General features: G+C 40.2%; 1 protein-coding gene across 1 annotated transcript; it reads right to left on the bottom strand.

Moving 5' to 3' along the window:
• Nucleotides 1-1,529: 1,529 nt before the first annotated feature.
• On the bottom strand, nucleotides 1,530-13,512 carry CLK1 (CDC like kinase 1). The gene is made up of 13 exons (XM_035137013.3): nucleotides 13,372-13,512; nucleotides 10,492-10,649; nucleotides 8,832-9,057; nucleotides 7,439-7,532; nucleotides 7,000-7,066; nucleotides 6,362-6,478; nucleotides 5,135-5,301; nucleotides 4,744-4,838; nucleotides 4,530-4,659; nucleotides 3,702-3,784; nucleotides 3,004-3,083; nucleotides 1,908-1,998; nucleotides 1,530-1,813 (listed from the first exon to the last, which is right to left on the bottom strand). The coding sequence occupies exons 2-13, from the start codon at nucleotides 10,647-10,649 to the stop codon at nucleotides 1,670-1,672; spliced, it is 1,452 nt and encodes a 483-aa protein (XP_034992904.1). The 5' UTR covers nucleotides 13,372-13,512; the 3' UTR covers nucleotides 1,530-1,669.
• Between the last annotated feature and the right edge of the window lie 755 nt (nucleotides 13,513-14,267).

Below are 14,267 nucleotides of genomic sequence, written 5' to 3'. Positions count from 1 at the left end.
ATCCTTGAACAATCTACATTCTCTTTGAAAAATGTATTTTTCTGCCTTGCTGTTACTTGGAAACAGAATGAACAGATGCAGAGGTTCAGCCTCTAAAAAGTTTGCATTGACCATTTTTGAGCAATGTTGTTGTATACTACTTTTTAGCTTGTAGTAAACCAAGTCCTCAAAAATTAATGAACGTGACTAGGTTATGTCTAGTGGGTCTAGATTATATGGGTCTACTCTTGAGAAGGACAAGTGCTGAATACCATCCTTTTAAAGGTTAAAAGGATTTACATTTTAGATACTGAATATGTGAAAGTGAAAAAGGTTCTGGAACCCCAAATAAGCTCCAACTATCATTTAGATTTCCGATAATTTACATGGCTGGAGAATGTATTCTTGCTACCAGGATCAGGAAGAGAAATTTGTGTGTTCTTCGATGCTTCTTCCACCGAAAAAGAATGGAAGGAAACCAGGCAACTCTTGCATAATATCTGCATAAGCTATACTAGTTTTCCTGTAGCCTCAGAACCCCTATTGTTTCTGTACCCCTGAATTTGCAAGAGAAAAGGGAATTGTCTAAATTGGACCCAATTGGTGATAGAGGAAAGCTATTTAAGTGCATTAGGTGTTCTGAATATTGTCGGGTCAGAATTTATTCTGGTTACAATTAGCAAGATGTGATATAGCAGATGGGACTCTAGTAGTGGGCCTACTGGCAGAGAATGGGATTGGTGAGGCAGTTCAGAATAGCAGGCGGGAGTGCTTTCAGTGCAGAAATACATGGGTTTCTACAGACCAATCTGTTTCCCTGCTTTCCCATCCTGAAATGCCAAAGGAAAAACTTGTGTGTTTGCTCTCCCTGTGTCCATTGTTTCTACCCAAAATGGCAAACTCCAGCTGTTTAGCTTTGTGAATCAGCCACATGCGTTTTAAGGTTTTGGATGAGCGTTCGGATAGCAAGCCTTGTGTGTATACAGTTCCACCCAGATGCAGGTAAATACCTACTTCCCTAACAAATGTTCCCAGATTTTGGCCATAAAAACTTTGAATAGGTTCCATTTACAGCAATTGTGCCTTTTCCCTGGTGCATTCACCCTGGGCCAAAAGACAGGATAACTTCAGGGAGTTTTGTAAAAATGCAGGTCCTGTCCTTTCTAAAGGCTTTTTTAAGGGTTACATTTGGTTCTATACAATTTTATAGGGGCTAGAGATTTAAATCAGGACGCCTTGCTGTGGACTGCAAAGGACAGGTGGCTATGGCTCCATTACAATGTCAAAGTATATAAGGCGCATGTTCAACGATACTGATTTACAATTTCCTCTATGCTATGCTACCTATTAGTTTGCACATCATCAAACTGACGAAGGTGTGGATTGTTTAACTGTATAGTAGAGAATGCCTGATTAGTTTGCCAAACTGGGACACAATCTGTTGCTCCAACTGCAACAAGGCTGCATGTGTGGGCTGTTTTCAGAAACAAAAGAGCAACATTAAAGACTAGGACAACATGGTTTGCACTGGGGAAAAAAAGGTCAAGTAATTTTTGTCAAATGCTTTATTTCAAGTGGAAGGTTTAACAGATGAACAAGACAATATGAAAAGGAATTTACAGATCTAATTTACAAAATAAATACATTGCTTTTTGACTGACACAGTCTATAATCACTTAGGAACTGTTGTTTATATCTTTTCCTTACACGGGGAGAAGAAAGGATGTCCCAAGGCTTCTGCAAGAGTAATTCTTTTGGCTGGATCATATTCCAACATCCTCCCAATGAGATCAAATAGATTTTCATGGTCTGCATCATGGCACTGCATGAATTCCTAGGGGTAGGAGGGAAAGCAAGTTACCACCCTGACACTAAACAAATGAGGGGTAGGGGAAAGTATTGTATTGTTATGCAGTTACACCTCTTACCTTCAAGGGTTTACAGCGTCTCGAAACGTATCTTCCAGCAGAACTATGCTCATCCCAATCCAACTGGTCATGGTGGAAGTACTTGCGTTTTCTTGTAATGTAAAAAAATAGTAATTATGAGTGGTTGTCTGCATTCAGCTGCTTGAGATTTCTCATGCAAAAAGGAGGAATGAAGATAGCACCCTAGCTCCACAAGTTTGAGGGACAACATATGAGGGGTGTTTCCTGTAAGCTCCCACAGTATTTAGAATTCCATTAAAAACCAGGTTCCCATGCTCGCCCTGCTATCCTTGTGAACCCAAAACCGAAGTGATCCGGTTTTTGAACGTTCTTTGAAAGTTGAACAGACTTCCGAAACTGATTCTGTTTAACCTCCGAGGTACGACTAAACTGTTCAAAGTTGAGTAATCCATTTGACATGTCAACTTCATCATGTTATTTCCAAGAATCCCAACTTGTACCATTTCCACTATACAATACTTTAGTAGTCCTGGATACTAAAACTAGCAGTGCACTGAGCATGAATACTACATTGAACTTCCCATGAGTTATGTATGTATGCCCCACATCCCTCAACAAGCCAGGTACAGTGGTACCTCTATTTACGAATGGAGCTCCATCCGCCATATTGGATGCGGTTTAGATAGGGTTGCTTCTACTTACGAATTTTTTCTCCCAATGCATTCCTATGGGATTTGACTTACAATTTTTTTCGGCTTACAAATGTGTGTTCGGAACGCATTAAATTCGTAAGTAGAGGTACCACTGTACACTGTCTTACTCTTGAATATGCACACTGACTTAAAAGTGAGAGGTGGTCTATAAATATTAAAACAAGTAACTGCAACCAGAACATGATGCTACAAGGAAAAGCATTCTTCAAATTACAGTTGCCTATAGAACAAGGAAGGACGTTTCTCAAACTACTTCCAGGTCGACCTAGGACTAGAATACTATTCATAACAACATTTATTTGTGAAGCGGTTGCTATGACAACAATGAATGACTACAAACTAATCAAGGGAAAGGTAAAATAGAAATGGATGGCACTATGCTATGGGCCGGGAAATAGAAAGTGAACCTTTAAAAAGTTTACCTGGTTTTCTGGACCATATGAATTGGTAGCGGTCCCAGTATCTTTTCCATCATTGCCAGGTGCTCCTTACTGTCATGTGTCTGTTAATAAAGATGGAATATTGCCATGTAAATGTGCTTGAAAAACTCAAAAGCAAAGCTAGAACTATTCACAGTATATAGAGCCAACTATTGGAGTGTGTTGCCTTCTGGGTTCTCTGGCAGCTGCATAGCTTTGAGGAAAGCAAGTTTGTTTTTGCATAATAGTACCTATATAAGGTAACGTTAAGTAGACCCTTGTGAGCGAAGTATCTAGCACGCTCCTAAAGAGTCAGCTCTCCGTTGCAGTTGCAACTTAGTAAGGCTCATGAAACTGATCAATGGCAGTAAGCACCCACTACACAAACTATTGCTATAAAGGGATACAGCACTTGGCTCTGAAACTGAAGTAACACCCAGCTAAATCCATGTGATCCATTCCTCTCAACCCGTTTTAGAAATCAACTAGTCCGTAAATTTGAAATGCAACATGTAGGGCTCCATCAGAAAAGTGACTGCTGTACTATTACAGAATTGAATGTCAAATACTTCACACAAACGAGTTCATTCTAATTCATCAGGTCACATTAAAAAAAACAAAATGTAACTCTTGGTTTTTATGATAGCATTTTCGATAAAACATCACGTGTCCCTATATCCAATGTTTCTGCAGTTACATACCGGAAATACTGTGAATCCAAGGTAATATTCAATAAGAATGCAGCCGATGCTCCAAACATCGCAAGGCTGTGACCATCCCAAGGCTGTGGGGAGAGAAAATAAATTGTGCTTATCTAAGAACACTGTCATGTAGCTTTTGATCTGAAACTGAATTGCATAAAAAGCTCTTCAAACAGGTTCATAATATTTTGTAAATGGGAAAGTCACAAAACAGACTGCCTAAAAAAGAAACCCTAATTCTAATGCAAGTTCAAGATGAAACCAACATTTGCTACATTTGGAACTACAGTCACACCTCAGGTTGCACGTTTTCGGGATGCACACTGTGCTGAAGCCAGAAGTACCGGAACGGGTTACTTCCAGATTTCGGCTCTTGCGCATGCACAGAACTACTAAATCGTGCTTTGTGCAGAAGACCAAATCACGACCTACGCATGTGCAGATGCAGCGCTCCGGGTTGCAAATGTGCCTCCCGCACGGAGCACGTTCGCAACCCGAGCGTCCACTGTACTCCAGTGTCCAAATTGGACTTGTCTCCAGGTGCCTCAGGCGCTGCGTTCGAAACCTATTGCCACCAGTGGGGTGTCCCTCCCATGGATCCCTACTGCTACAGTGTGCCTCTCCCTTAGGCAACTATGTGGCTCCTTTGGCTTCGCTAACCAGCCCTTTGTATGACAGGAGAAAAAAAGCAAACAGTTTCCTTTTCCACAGGAAAGCTTTGTTCTCGCCTCTTTGTCACTCCTAAAGCAGCCTCACTAAGCATGGTCTAAAAATGACTCACAGAAGTACTGTAAGAAAAGTAACTTTCTAAACTACTTTTCTACTCACCCAAAATAACTTCAGGAGCTCTGTAATGCCTTGTAGACACAAGAGTACTATGGTGTTCATAGTCGTATGTTGCACTTCCAAAATCCACAACTTTGATATCTGGATTTTTCAGTGTCCGCTCATCACGTTTCTGAAATATACCAGAATTACTAAGCATACACGCAAGAGATCAATGGTGAGAGGAGCTTTTAAATGTAAGAAATGAGAGATTTACCAGTTTGGGATTGTAAGCTTCTGTGTAGTCAGACTTCACAAACAGTATGTTTTCAGGCTTCAGATCTGTATGGGTTAGCTTGTTTGAATGCAAAACTGTAAAGAGAAGTCAGAAAATTATTACAAGAGATGTTTAAACAGAACACTGCTCCTACATATATACTGTGCATTGTGACCTTGGGCTAGTCACACTTCTCTGAAGTCTCTCAGCCCCACTCACCTCACAGAGTGTTGTTGGGAAAGGAAAGGAGAATATTAGCTGCTTTGAGACTCCTTAGGGTAGTGATAAAGCAGGATATCAAATTCAAACTCCTCTTCTACTTTTAACTACTAACTGCTTCGAGTCTTAAGAGACATTTTAGAAACAGAAATAAAGTGCTATGTGTACTTACAGTTTACAGATTTGCAAATCTGGTAAGCCATTCGTCTAATGTGGTCAAGACTGAATGGCAGAAAACTGTTTTCTTTGATGAAGTCATATGTACTGAGTCCCAGCAGTTCAAACACAATGCAAACATGGCCATGATGTTCAAACCATTCCAACATCTGGACACAGCGACTGTAAATACAATAATAATGAATAATGAAACCTGGTGGGATGAGTCTCATGATTGGAATGTAGTAATAGAGGGATACAATCTATTTCAGAGAAATAGACCAAACAGGAAAGGAGGAGTGGCGTTACAGTATATGTCAGGGATGTGTATACCTGTGAAGAGATCTAGGATTTAAAACTTCAAAGCCAAATTGAGAGTATCTGGGTCAAAATTAAGGAAGAGAAAAACAACAGTGATCTCATTGTGGGAGTTTATTAAAGATCCCCAAGCCAAACTGAGGACACAGATGATGCCTTCCTGGAACAGATGACCAAGCATTCAAAAGTAAGTGAGATAGTAATGGGGGATTTCAACTATCCCGGTATTTGTTGGATGTCAAACTCAGCCAAGAGCATAAGGTCGAACAGATTCCTCACTGGCCTTGCAGACAATTTCATTGTCCAGAAAGTGGGAGAAGCAACAAGAGGATCAGCCATTTTAGATCTGGTCCTAACCAATAGTGATGACCTTGTTAGTGGGGTAGAAGTGGCAGGATCATTAGGTGGGAGTGATCATGCTCTTCTGGAGTTTATTATACAGCAGAAAGAGCAACCAAGCATACTAAGACTCAAATTCTAGACTTTACTGAAAGGGAAGGGAGTTCATGATGGTTGGGAGTTTGTTAAAAGGGAGATATTAAAAGCACAACTTCAGGCAATACCAATGAGATGGAAACATGGAAGGTGCCTAAGGAAGCCAGGGTGGCTATCTAAAGAACTTTTAACTGAGTTAAGATTTAATAATAATAAATTTTTATTTATACCCCGCCCTCCCCAGTCAAAACTGGGCTCAGGGCGGCTAACACCAATAAAATTACAATAAAACATAAAAAGCAATTAATTAAAATACAGATTAAAATACAATATTAAAATTTAAAATGCAGCCTCATTAACATAAACAAAAAAATTGTGTTCAATACACCAATGAAAGCCCCAATTATTTTCTTCTGAAAAGGAATCACACAAATAAACACAAAAGCATGCAAGCAATTGTAAAAACTTCACATTATTATAATATACTTACAATATGTTATTAGGATCTGATGTATTTATGTGCTCCAGTACTTTTATTTCTGAACGAGCTGCTTCTGTGTATCTATCAACATTTTTGACTATTTTTACTGCTACATGTCTGCCTCCCCTAAAAAAAAAAAGTTTTGAACAGTCACAAGACTACTCCATGGTATAAAGCAAAGTTTAAACAAGTTTTGTTTAGCAAAATAACTATTCATTTCAACACTTAAATAATTTCTGGCATATTATTTTGATGGAAATGCATATTATTTTGACGGAAAATGACAAGCTGAATGAACAATGCTATCAGGGAAATGCTGAACCACAAAAAGTTGGCGTATCCATTTTATTATTACTCTTAACAGCACCATGGTGCCTTACAAAGCAACAAACAAAAATATCCCCTTTCTGAGTAGCTTACAACTTGGATTTAGACAATGAAAAGACAGAAGCGAGACCAGATGGGAAAGGGAGATGAGAACGTGTAAGGAGCATCGTAAGTACCTAGGTTTATTTGTTTCATCTGGGGGGAAAGAACTAAGGGGTTATAGAAAAAGCTTCATGGAAGGTGGGTTCTCTAGAAGGATCTGAAAAAGAGATGTGCCACCATTTAGGTGTCAGGCTCTTACAAGAAAAAGTTAAACTTACGCTTTGTTATCAATGCACTCCACGACTTTCCCAAAAGCACCTTCACCCAGAATACTGACAATTTCATCTAAAAACAGAGGGGAGAAATTAGTTATACAAACAGTGGTGTATTTTCATTATTCAAAATACCATGCTATGTTCTAGGTAGTGGCGCTATGTTAAAAAAAAGTGTAACTAGACATCTTTAAAATATTTAATTCGACAACTCTTTCAAGACAGTTATGTCTATCTCATTCTAAATTAACTTGCTCACTATGTAAGAAGTTCCAATTAAAAATTAACTTCTATATAAAAATAATCTCCCCCCAAAGAAAAAAACAAAACACAGAACAAAAAAAACCAAAGAAAGGAAAGGACTTCCAAAAACTCCTGGCTTCTTATCTAAAAGAAATTATTCTATCTGAAAAGTGTATTATAAGTTTTGAAAAATATTCTATACATCTTGCACTTAGTACGTCTCCACTCTGACAGATCAGGTGACCCTCCTCATCATCCTCTACACTCCTCCTCGATCTTTTCCTTCGGTGACTCCTCTGGTAACGGCAAGTGCGCGGCACCAAGATCATCCAGCCAATCAATAAACCCGAGTGAATTCAGGGCAGAATACGAAATTCATTCAGCAGGGAGATATTCAGGCATTCAGATACGCGCCAGGCCACAAACGGTTGGCAGGAACAATTTCAAATTCCCCAGAATTTCACAGGGCACATAGTTTAGGGTTACAGGAGAAAAACATGGCAAGGAACAGATTTTGAGATAAGGTACTTCAAGTGGCAAGGCAATAACAGACAATATAAACGCTTTTAAAAATATGGTTCACTAGAAAAAATATGTATTTTAAGATTTGCAAATAAAATGTCTTCTGTTTAATGCTGTAACATAACAAGCACTGGAATTTATACTGCATAATGTGCAGCCTTTTACTGGTAAATAAAGAGTGTCAACAAAATGTAAAGCGTTTAAAGTACATATTGTACAGTACACATAATTCGTTATGGGTGTTCTGTGAGTAATGTCAAAAATCACAAAACCTACTTAATTGCACACTGCCACCGCTTCAGTTGAGGAGATATGTGCATTACACATATCCATCCTGATTGTTACACAGCACCCACTGCTATCCTTGTAGACTTCTCCCTCCCTCAGCCAATTATCAGCACCACTTCTGGCAGCGCTAATCCACTGCTGAATGGTTGGGAGTGGGGAAGAAAAATGTGTGGACCAAGTCCATCAGCTGAGAACCCAACAGTACTGGCTGTACTAAACATGCAACTCCCATCCTTGAAGCACCTATGTGCTGGCTTGGTAAGATAGATTGTTGCAAAGAAACTTGTTTCCCTGAACCATCAACCTTCCTGATTTGGGATCACAGTCTTGTCTAGCTGTTTATGAGAGATTACATTAATCTAATAAATAGTGTTTGACATTTAACACAAGCACATCAGTATCAGTTTACAAGGCATTTATTCCACTTTCATTTTTGTACTGCCCAATAAGACATTCAGAATGTAACTTGAAGCCATTGGTTTCACTCAATTTGCCTAACAGGGGAAACAATATTCATGGTGCATCTTAGCCATACGTCCAACAAATGCCTAGTTCAGGTATTCAAACAGAAAAGTGGAATACTACCTGATAAACAAGCAATACTAATAACACTAGAAAATATTTGTCTACATGTTACAGAACTTTCCCCTTTCAGGAATGTAAGATCTAGCAGAAAAAGCGTACTTCTATGCTAAAATACATCTCCAACTCCCTTCATTTGTGCGATTATTCAAGTGAATAGTTATATGTATAATCACATTCAAGGTGCTCTAAATTATACATACCGCATGTGAATGATGTGATTTACTATGATGAGTCTTGTGTTTTCTTTTGTAACTGCTTCCACCGCTATGCCCCGATGACTTGCTACTGTGGTTGTGATAACCATTTTCATGGTCTCGGCAATGGTGCCTGGTTTCAGACAGTTGACTGTCATTGTATCTGTATTCTTCCACATAACGGCGTTCATGATTATCTCTTTCATGGAAGGAGCTGGCATCTGAATAAAGGCTAGGAGAGAATAAAAGAATCTAATGTGGAACATTAAACTAGCAGTTCTCATGCATGCAAGTTATGTCTGTTTACGTGTATTTCAAATTCATACTGAGATTTAAGGTATTCATTGGAAATTTTAAGACAGAAGTTGGATGGCCATCTGTCATGGATGCTTTAGTTGAGATTTCTGCATCACAGGGGGTTGGACTAGATGACCCTCCAGGTCTCTTCCATCTCAACATTTCTGATATATTGCTAAATTTAATAAAATCTAAATAAACACTTGAAGACACAGGCTTGCCATATGGCAGGGGTAGGCAACCTCAGGCCCATGGGCCGGATGCAGCCCAATCGCCTTCTCAATCCAGCCCACGGACGGTCCGGGAATCAGCGTGTTTTTACCAGGGTGGATAAAAATCAATGTTTTTTAAAAAAATCAAAAAATGATTTAAATCAGTTTTTTTAAAAAATAAAATGCTTTTTGAGGAAAATATATTACCATCCAAAGGTTATTCCATCATGAAATAAAGATTAGTTTTTTAATTATGTAGAATAAGGTTGTATATGTTTAAATTTTTTGGTAAATAAATTCCATTAATCCATTCACAATTTCATGGTCTTCCAGAGGCTTTTGTAAGATTATTGGGCGGTTTCTCTGCCTACAAGATATTATGACAGATGCTTGGTTTACTTTTGCAGTTCTCAAAACTGAATTTGACTCAGCAGAGATCACATGCCTCTTCTTCACAGCAAAAATGTTATAACATGAACAGAGTTGAGAAAAAGACCTTAATCCTATTGTTCTACAAACCTATGAATAGAGAATCAACCCATTCAGTGCTAAGTTTCAAGAAGTTCAGTGAATAGAATAGAAACAATATTCTTCTGATTGTTTGGAGTGGACAGTATTTAAGTTTTTCATGTGTAGGCTGGGCTGACAGTCTAAGTTTCTTAAAATATATATATTTTATTTTTGTTTAGCCAAATTAGTTAACAAACATGGATGTTTGTTTAAGCAAATAACATATGCTGTAATGTTATTGTTTCAGTTGAATAAATCTATTTAAATTGTTATTATTAAGGTAATGATTATTTTTCTCCTTCCTAAGTACAACAGAAAAGTTGTCCAAATATGAATGATTAACCTATTAAACTGGGGATAAAAAACTAATATTAAAAGTTGTTATTCTAAAAATCTTCATCTACTTGCATATTAAAGTTATACCAGCAAGAATTAGTCTTTATGTAGAAACCTATGATTTAAATCAAGCCCACCCTGGTTTTTACATGAGTAGAATGTGTGCTTTTATTTAAAATGCATCTCTGGGTTATATGTGGGGCACAGGAATTTGTTCATTATTATTTTCCAAAATATAGTCCGGCCCACCACATGGTCTGAGGGACAGTGGCTGACCCCCTGCCATATGGGGTGGGGGCGAACTAACTCACCTATCGTAAGTTTCGGTTTGAGTATATCTGCAGCGCTTTTTCTCACGTGTACTGCTGTATGATTCTCTTCTTCTCTTATGATGGCTGCTGCCTTTTTTAGGATCCAAACATTGTTTTTCTTCCCAATCAGAATGGTGTGTTCGCTTTGAATACCGCATCTGTAAATACACACATTTATGAGACAAAAAGTCAACAGTAACTATTACTGTATGCACCAGTTTTAGAACTATTTCCAGTAAATCTCTCTCTTCCTGTCAGACAGTCTATTAAGCAGTGCAATGAGATCCAACTTAAATATACAATTAAAATGGCTTCAATTCTACCACAGTCAAATGAGATTTTTTTTTATTGGAGCCCTACACTTTGAAGCACAGAAATGCCTCAGACTCATATTAACAGTAATTATTTGAATAGGACCAATCCATATTCACAATGCAGTATAAGCTTTTGAACTACAGAAATCTTGCATTAAAAAAATAATTAACATACTGTATAAACAGAAAAGAACAATGTAATTTCTTCGTATGGGCTGACAGCACTGCTCATTTTAACCCACATTTGCTTTAATTCTCAATGTATGTGAGAGTTCAGTACATTTTAGCAACGCATTACTCTTAATGATTATACTCAAAACTGTTGCCACCTAAGACACATCAATGAGACTAAATACTACCAACAGCTTATGGAACTAACTACATAGCTGGGATTTCCAAAATACCGCAGTGACAGGAATCCCCATTCATGCACTGCGATATGAAGCCTAACATGGAAAAGAAAAAAGCCCTAATATTAATGGAAAAGCACAACACTTTACACCCCACAGTACAGATCAAGTGCCGAAAATCAAAACCCCCAGAAATGCCCCAGTGTGAGCAGTCTTACCTTCCAGAGCCAACACACCTTAAGAGTCTACCCCACCAAGTAAGGCAGAGTGCTTTTAAGCTCTCCACATTGGCTTGCTGGGTCCTGAAAGGCTCCCAGCAAGTTCTTGTGAGGTCATCTGAGATCTCAGGATAGCCTCCCAGAGCCCAGTAAGCAAGGAGAAGAGCTTAAAAGTTTTTAAGCATGCCACCTTCGGTGCGTTTAATTTTTGCAATTTCAACTGGCCAGCCAACAACCATATTAAAGTTGAAATTGTACAAGTTACACATGCCTCAGATATAAGTTATCTGTATAGCCAGTGGCAAAATGTGCCCACAAATTTGGGAAACTTGTATGCCAATACAGTATTACTATGCTAATAGAATTATATATTACTGGGCATTAACACCATAGGATGTCAATTTTTAAAACCAGTCATCCCCTTTTGTATACAAACTATAGTAGCAACCCAACTGAAACTGACATAATCAACCACAATCACACAAAAACAAAAGGAACAAGTGACTGACACTGTATAGTTCAGCTACCCAATACCTAGATCCTGAATACACTTCAGTGTTTGACTATATTTCAGTACAGTAGTACCTCGGTTTAAGTACACAACTGGTTCCGGAAGTCTGTACTTAACCTGAAGCAAACTTTCCCATTGAAAGTAATGGAAAGTGGATTAATCCGTTCCAGATGGGTCTGCGGAGTACTCAAAACCTAAGTGTACTTAAACGGAGGTATGACTGTAAATGTTATTTGAAGTGAAGTGAGAAGCAAGCCTCCTTGGAGACAGCATACCCCTAGTGCCACCAGTTGCCAGCCACCACATCTCTGATGGAAGGATCTCAGATGAGTAAGACCTGAGCGTCCAGACAGGCACATATTCAGATGGGTGATGCCTACCGGGTTGCCTCCTCTTTTTCTCTCTTGTGGCCCGCTTCTTTCCCAATTGTTTTGAATGCGCTCCACACACACACACACACACACACACACACACACACACACCGCCCTATAACTGGAGGTCTCAGGGCAGCTCCTTTCTTTCTCTTCACGTCCCACCGTCATCCCAACAAACAAGCTCAATCGGGAATTACAGGGGATTACAACTGGGAGGTAATAAGAACAAGGCTTTTTCTGGTGGCGACACCGCAGCTCTGGCGCCCTCCCTTCCCATGGGGCAGGAACAGCACCACAGGCTTTTCTTCTCTTTCCTGCTTTAGCCAGGTTATGCAAACTTCCTTTTCCTTATCAACAAGCAATCCCGTTTTGCTATTTTAACCACTGTCCTTAGTTTTAGCAAGGCCGATACTCATGTTTGTTTACCGAGTACGGTTTCCGGGGGGGGGGGGCAGAGAGAAAAAAGGAGACTTCGCGTTTTTTATTTTCCCCAACCGGATTTATTCTCTGGGCCCATCTTCTTTCAGCTATAGACCCCCTGGGTTGCCAGGTCATGTTAATGATGTTGTTTTTACAACCCCCTTGAGTCCTGCTTGCGGCTGTGCTAAAACCACAACACATTTATTACTGCGACTCCGGTGACGCACTGGGAAGTTATGTCTCTCGTGTTCGCCCTTCCTGGGGTTCCTCGACCTCGGAGAAATCGGGGGAGACGACACAAAAACCAGGTGTTCTGCCCCCTCCCCTCGACATGTGTGAGCCGAGGAAGCGCTAAGAAAGCGGAGCAATTTCAGAGGAGCTTGGATTGTTAGAAAGGGACGCGACGTGCCTTTCGCGTATGCGTCGCCAAACCGAAGGCCTCGAAGCCATTTTAAGCTCGCCTTCCCTGAGGAGAACATGGCGGGAAGGGCTCGGGCTTTGGAGAGAGGAAAACCATTCTCGACTCGCCAATCCAACCCCACCCCGGTGGGTTTCCCCCTGAGGGGGGAAAAACACCTGAGGTAAAAATAGGAGAGGCTTCCCCTCCCCCCCTCGAATCCTTCCCCTCACACGCCATTACTACCGGGGGTTCCGTGGTCCCGACCCTTTCGCCGACCCACACCCGACACTTACCGCTCTCCTTTTCGGAGTCGACTCCGCTTCTCAAAAGGCGCCTCCGGACACGACGAGCCTTCCCGTCTCTCCTCCTCTCAGGCCTCAGCAACCGCCGCTAGAAAAAAAAACCGTCCGCCTCGACAAAATGGCGCCGGCTGCGAAGAACCTTCTGGAAGTGGGAAGGTCGTCACAATGGCTGCGCGTGCGCGGCTGCATCACGGGCCTCGCTCCCCAGGGGTTTGGATTGGATGGAATAAGCCACGCCCAACCCGCGTCGCTGGTCGGTGTGTTAATCCTGATTCTGTTACAGTATTCTATTCTTTGGCCCTAGGAAGCGACTCCTAGCAGAAGTACCTTCGCCCCCACAATAAAATCTTTTGAGCCCCCCCCCCGCCCCGGAAAAAAGTTAATGGGCATGAGGCCCTAGGGTTGTCATATTTCAAAAAGTGAAAATCCAGACAAAAGCTGAACTTTTTTGGGCCAAGTTGTTGAGCTTCTTTTGCAAAATCTTTTATTCTGCAGTGCTTTTTTTTCTGTGGGTCCTATTTCTGGGTTAGCGGAGTCTGTAACCTGAAGCGTCTGTAACCTCCCCTAAACATTTTGTGAATCTTTGTACTTTTGTCCATTTACTGTATTTATTTTCCCCGATTTGAACTATAAAATGGTGATTTTCTTGAGTCAAAATGAAAGTACATACCCCTAAACATTTTTTAAGGAAAAAAAGCACTGAGTTTCTGAGCTATTTTTATGGAGAATTGCCCAAATGTATACTGCCAACAAGTGTTGCCGTACATCCAGATTTTGCCGGGCATTTCTTAGTATTCCCCCCCACCCCAATACTGCTAATGATGGCTATGTCTGGGACATTCTGGACGTATGGCAAACCTAGATGGTGGAGCAGGTTGCAGTTTTGA

Source organism: Zootoca vivipara, chromosome 1, assembly GCF_965207765.1.
Source record: "Zootoca vivipara chromosome 1, rZooViv2.hap1.1, whole genome shotgun sequence".
Lineage (NCBI taxonomy): Eukaryota > Metazoa > Chordata > Lepidosauria > Squamata > Lacertidae > Zootoca > Zootoca vivipara.
Note: the sequence above shows the minus strand (reverse complement) of the source record. Positions and strands in the feature narration are given on the sequence as shown.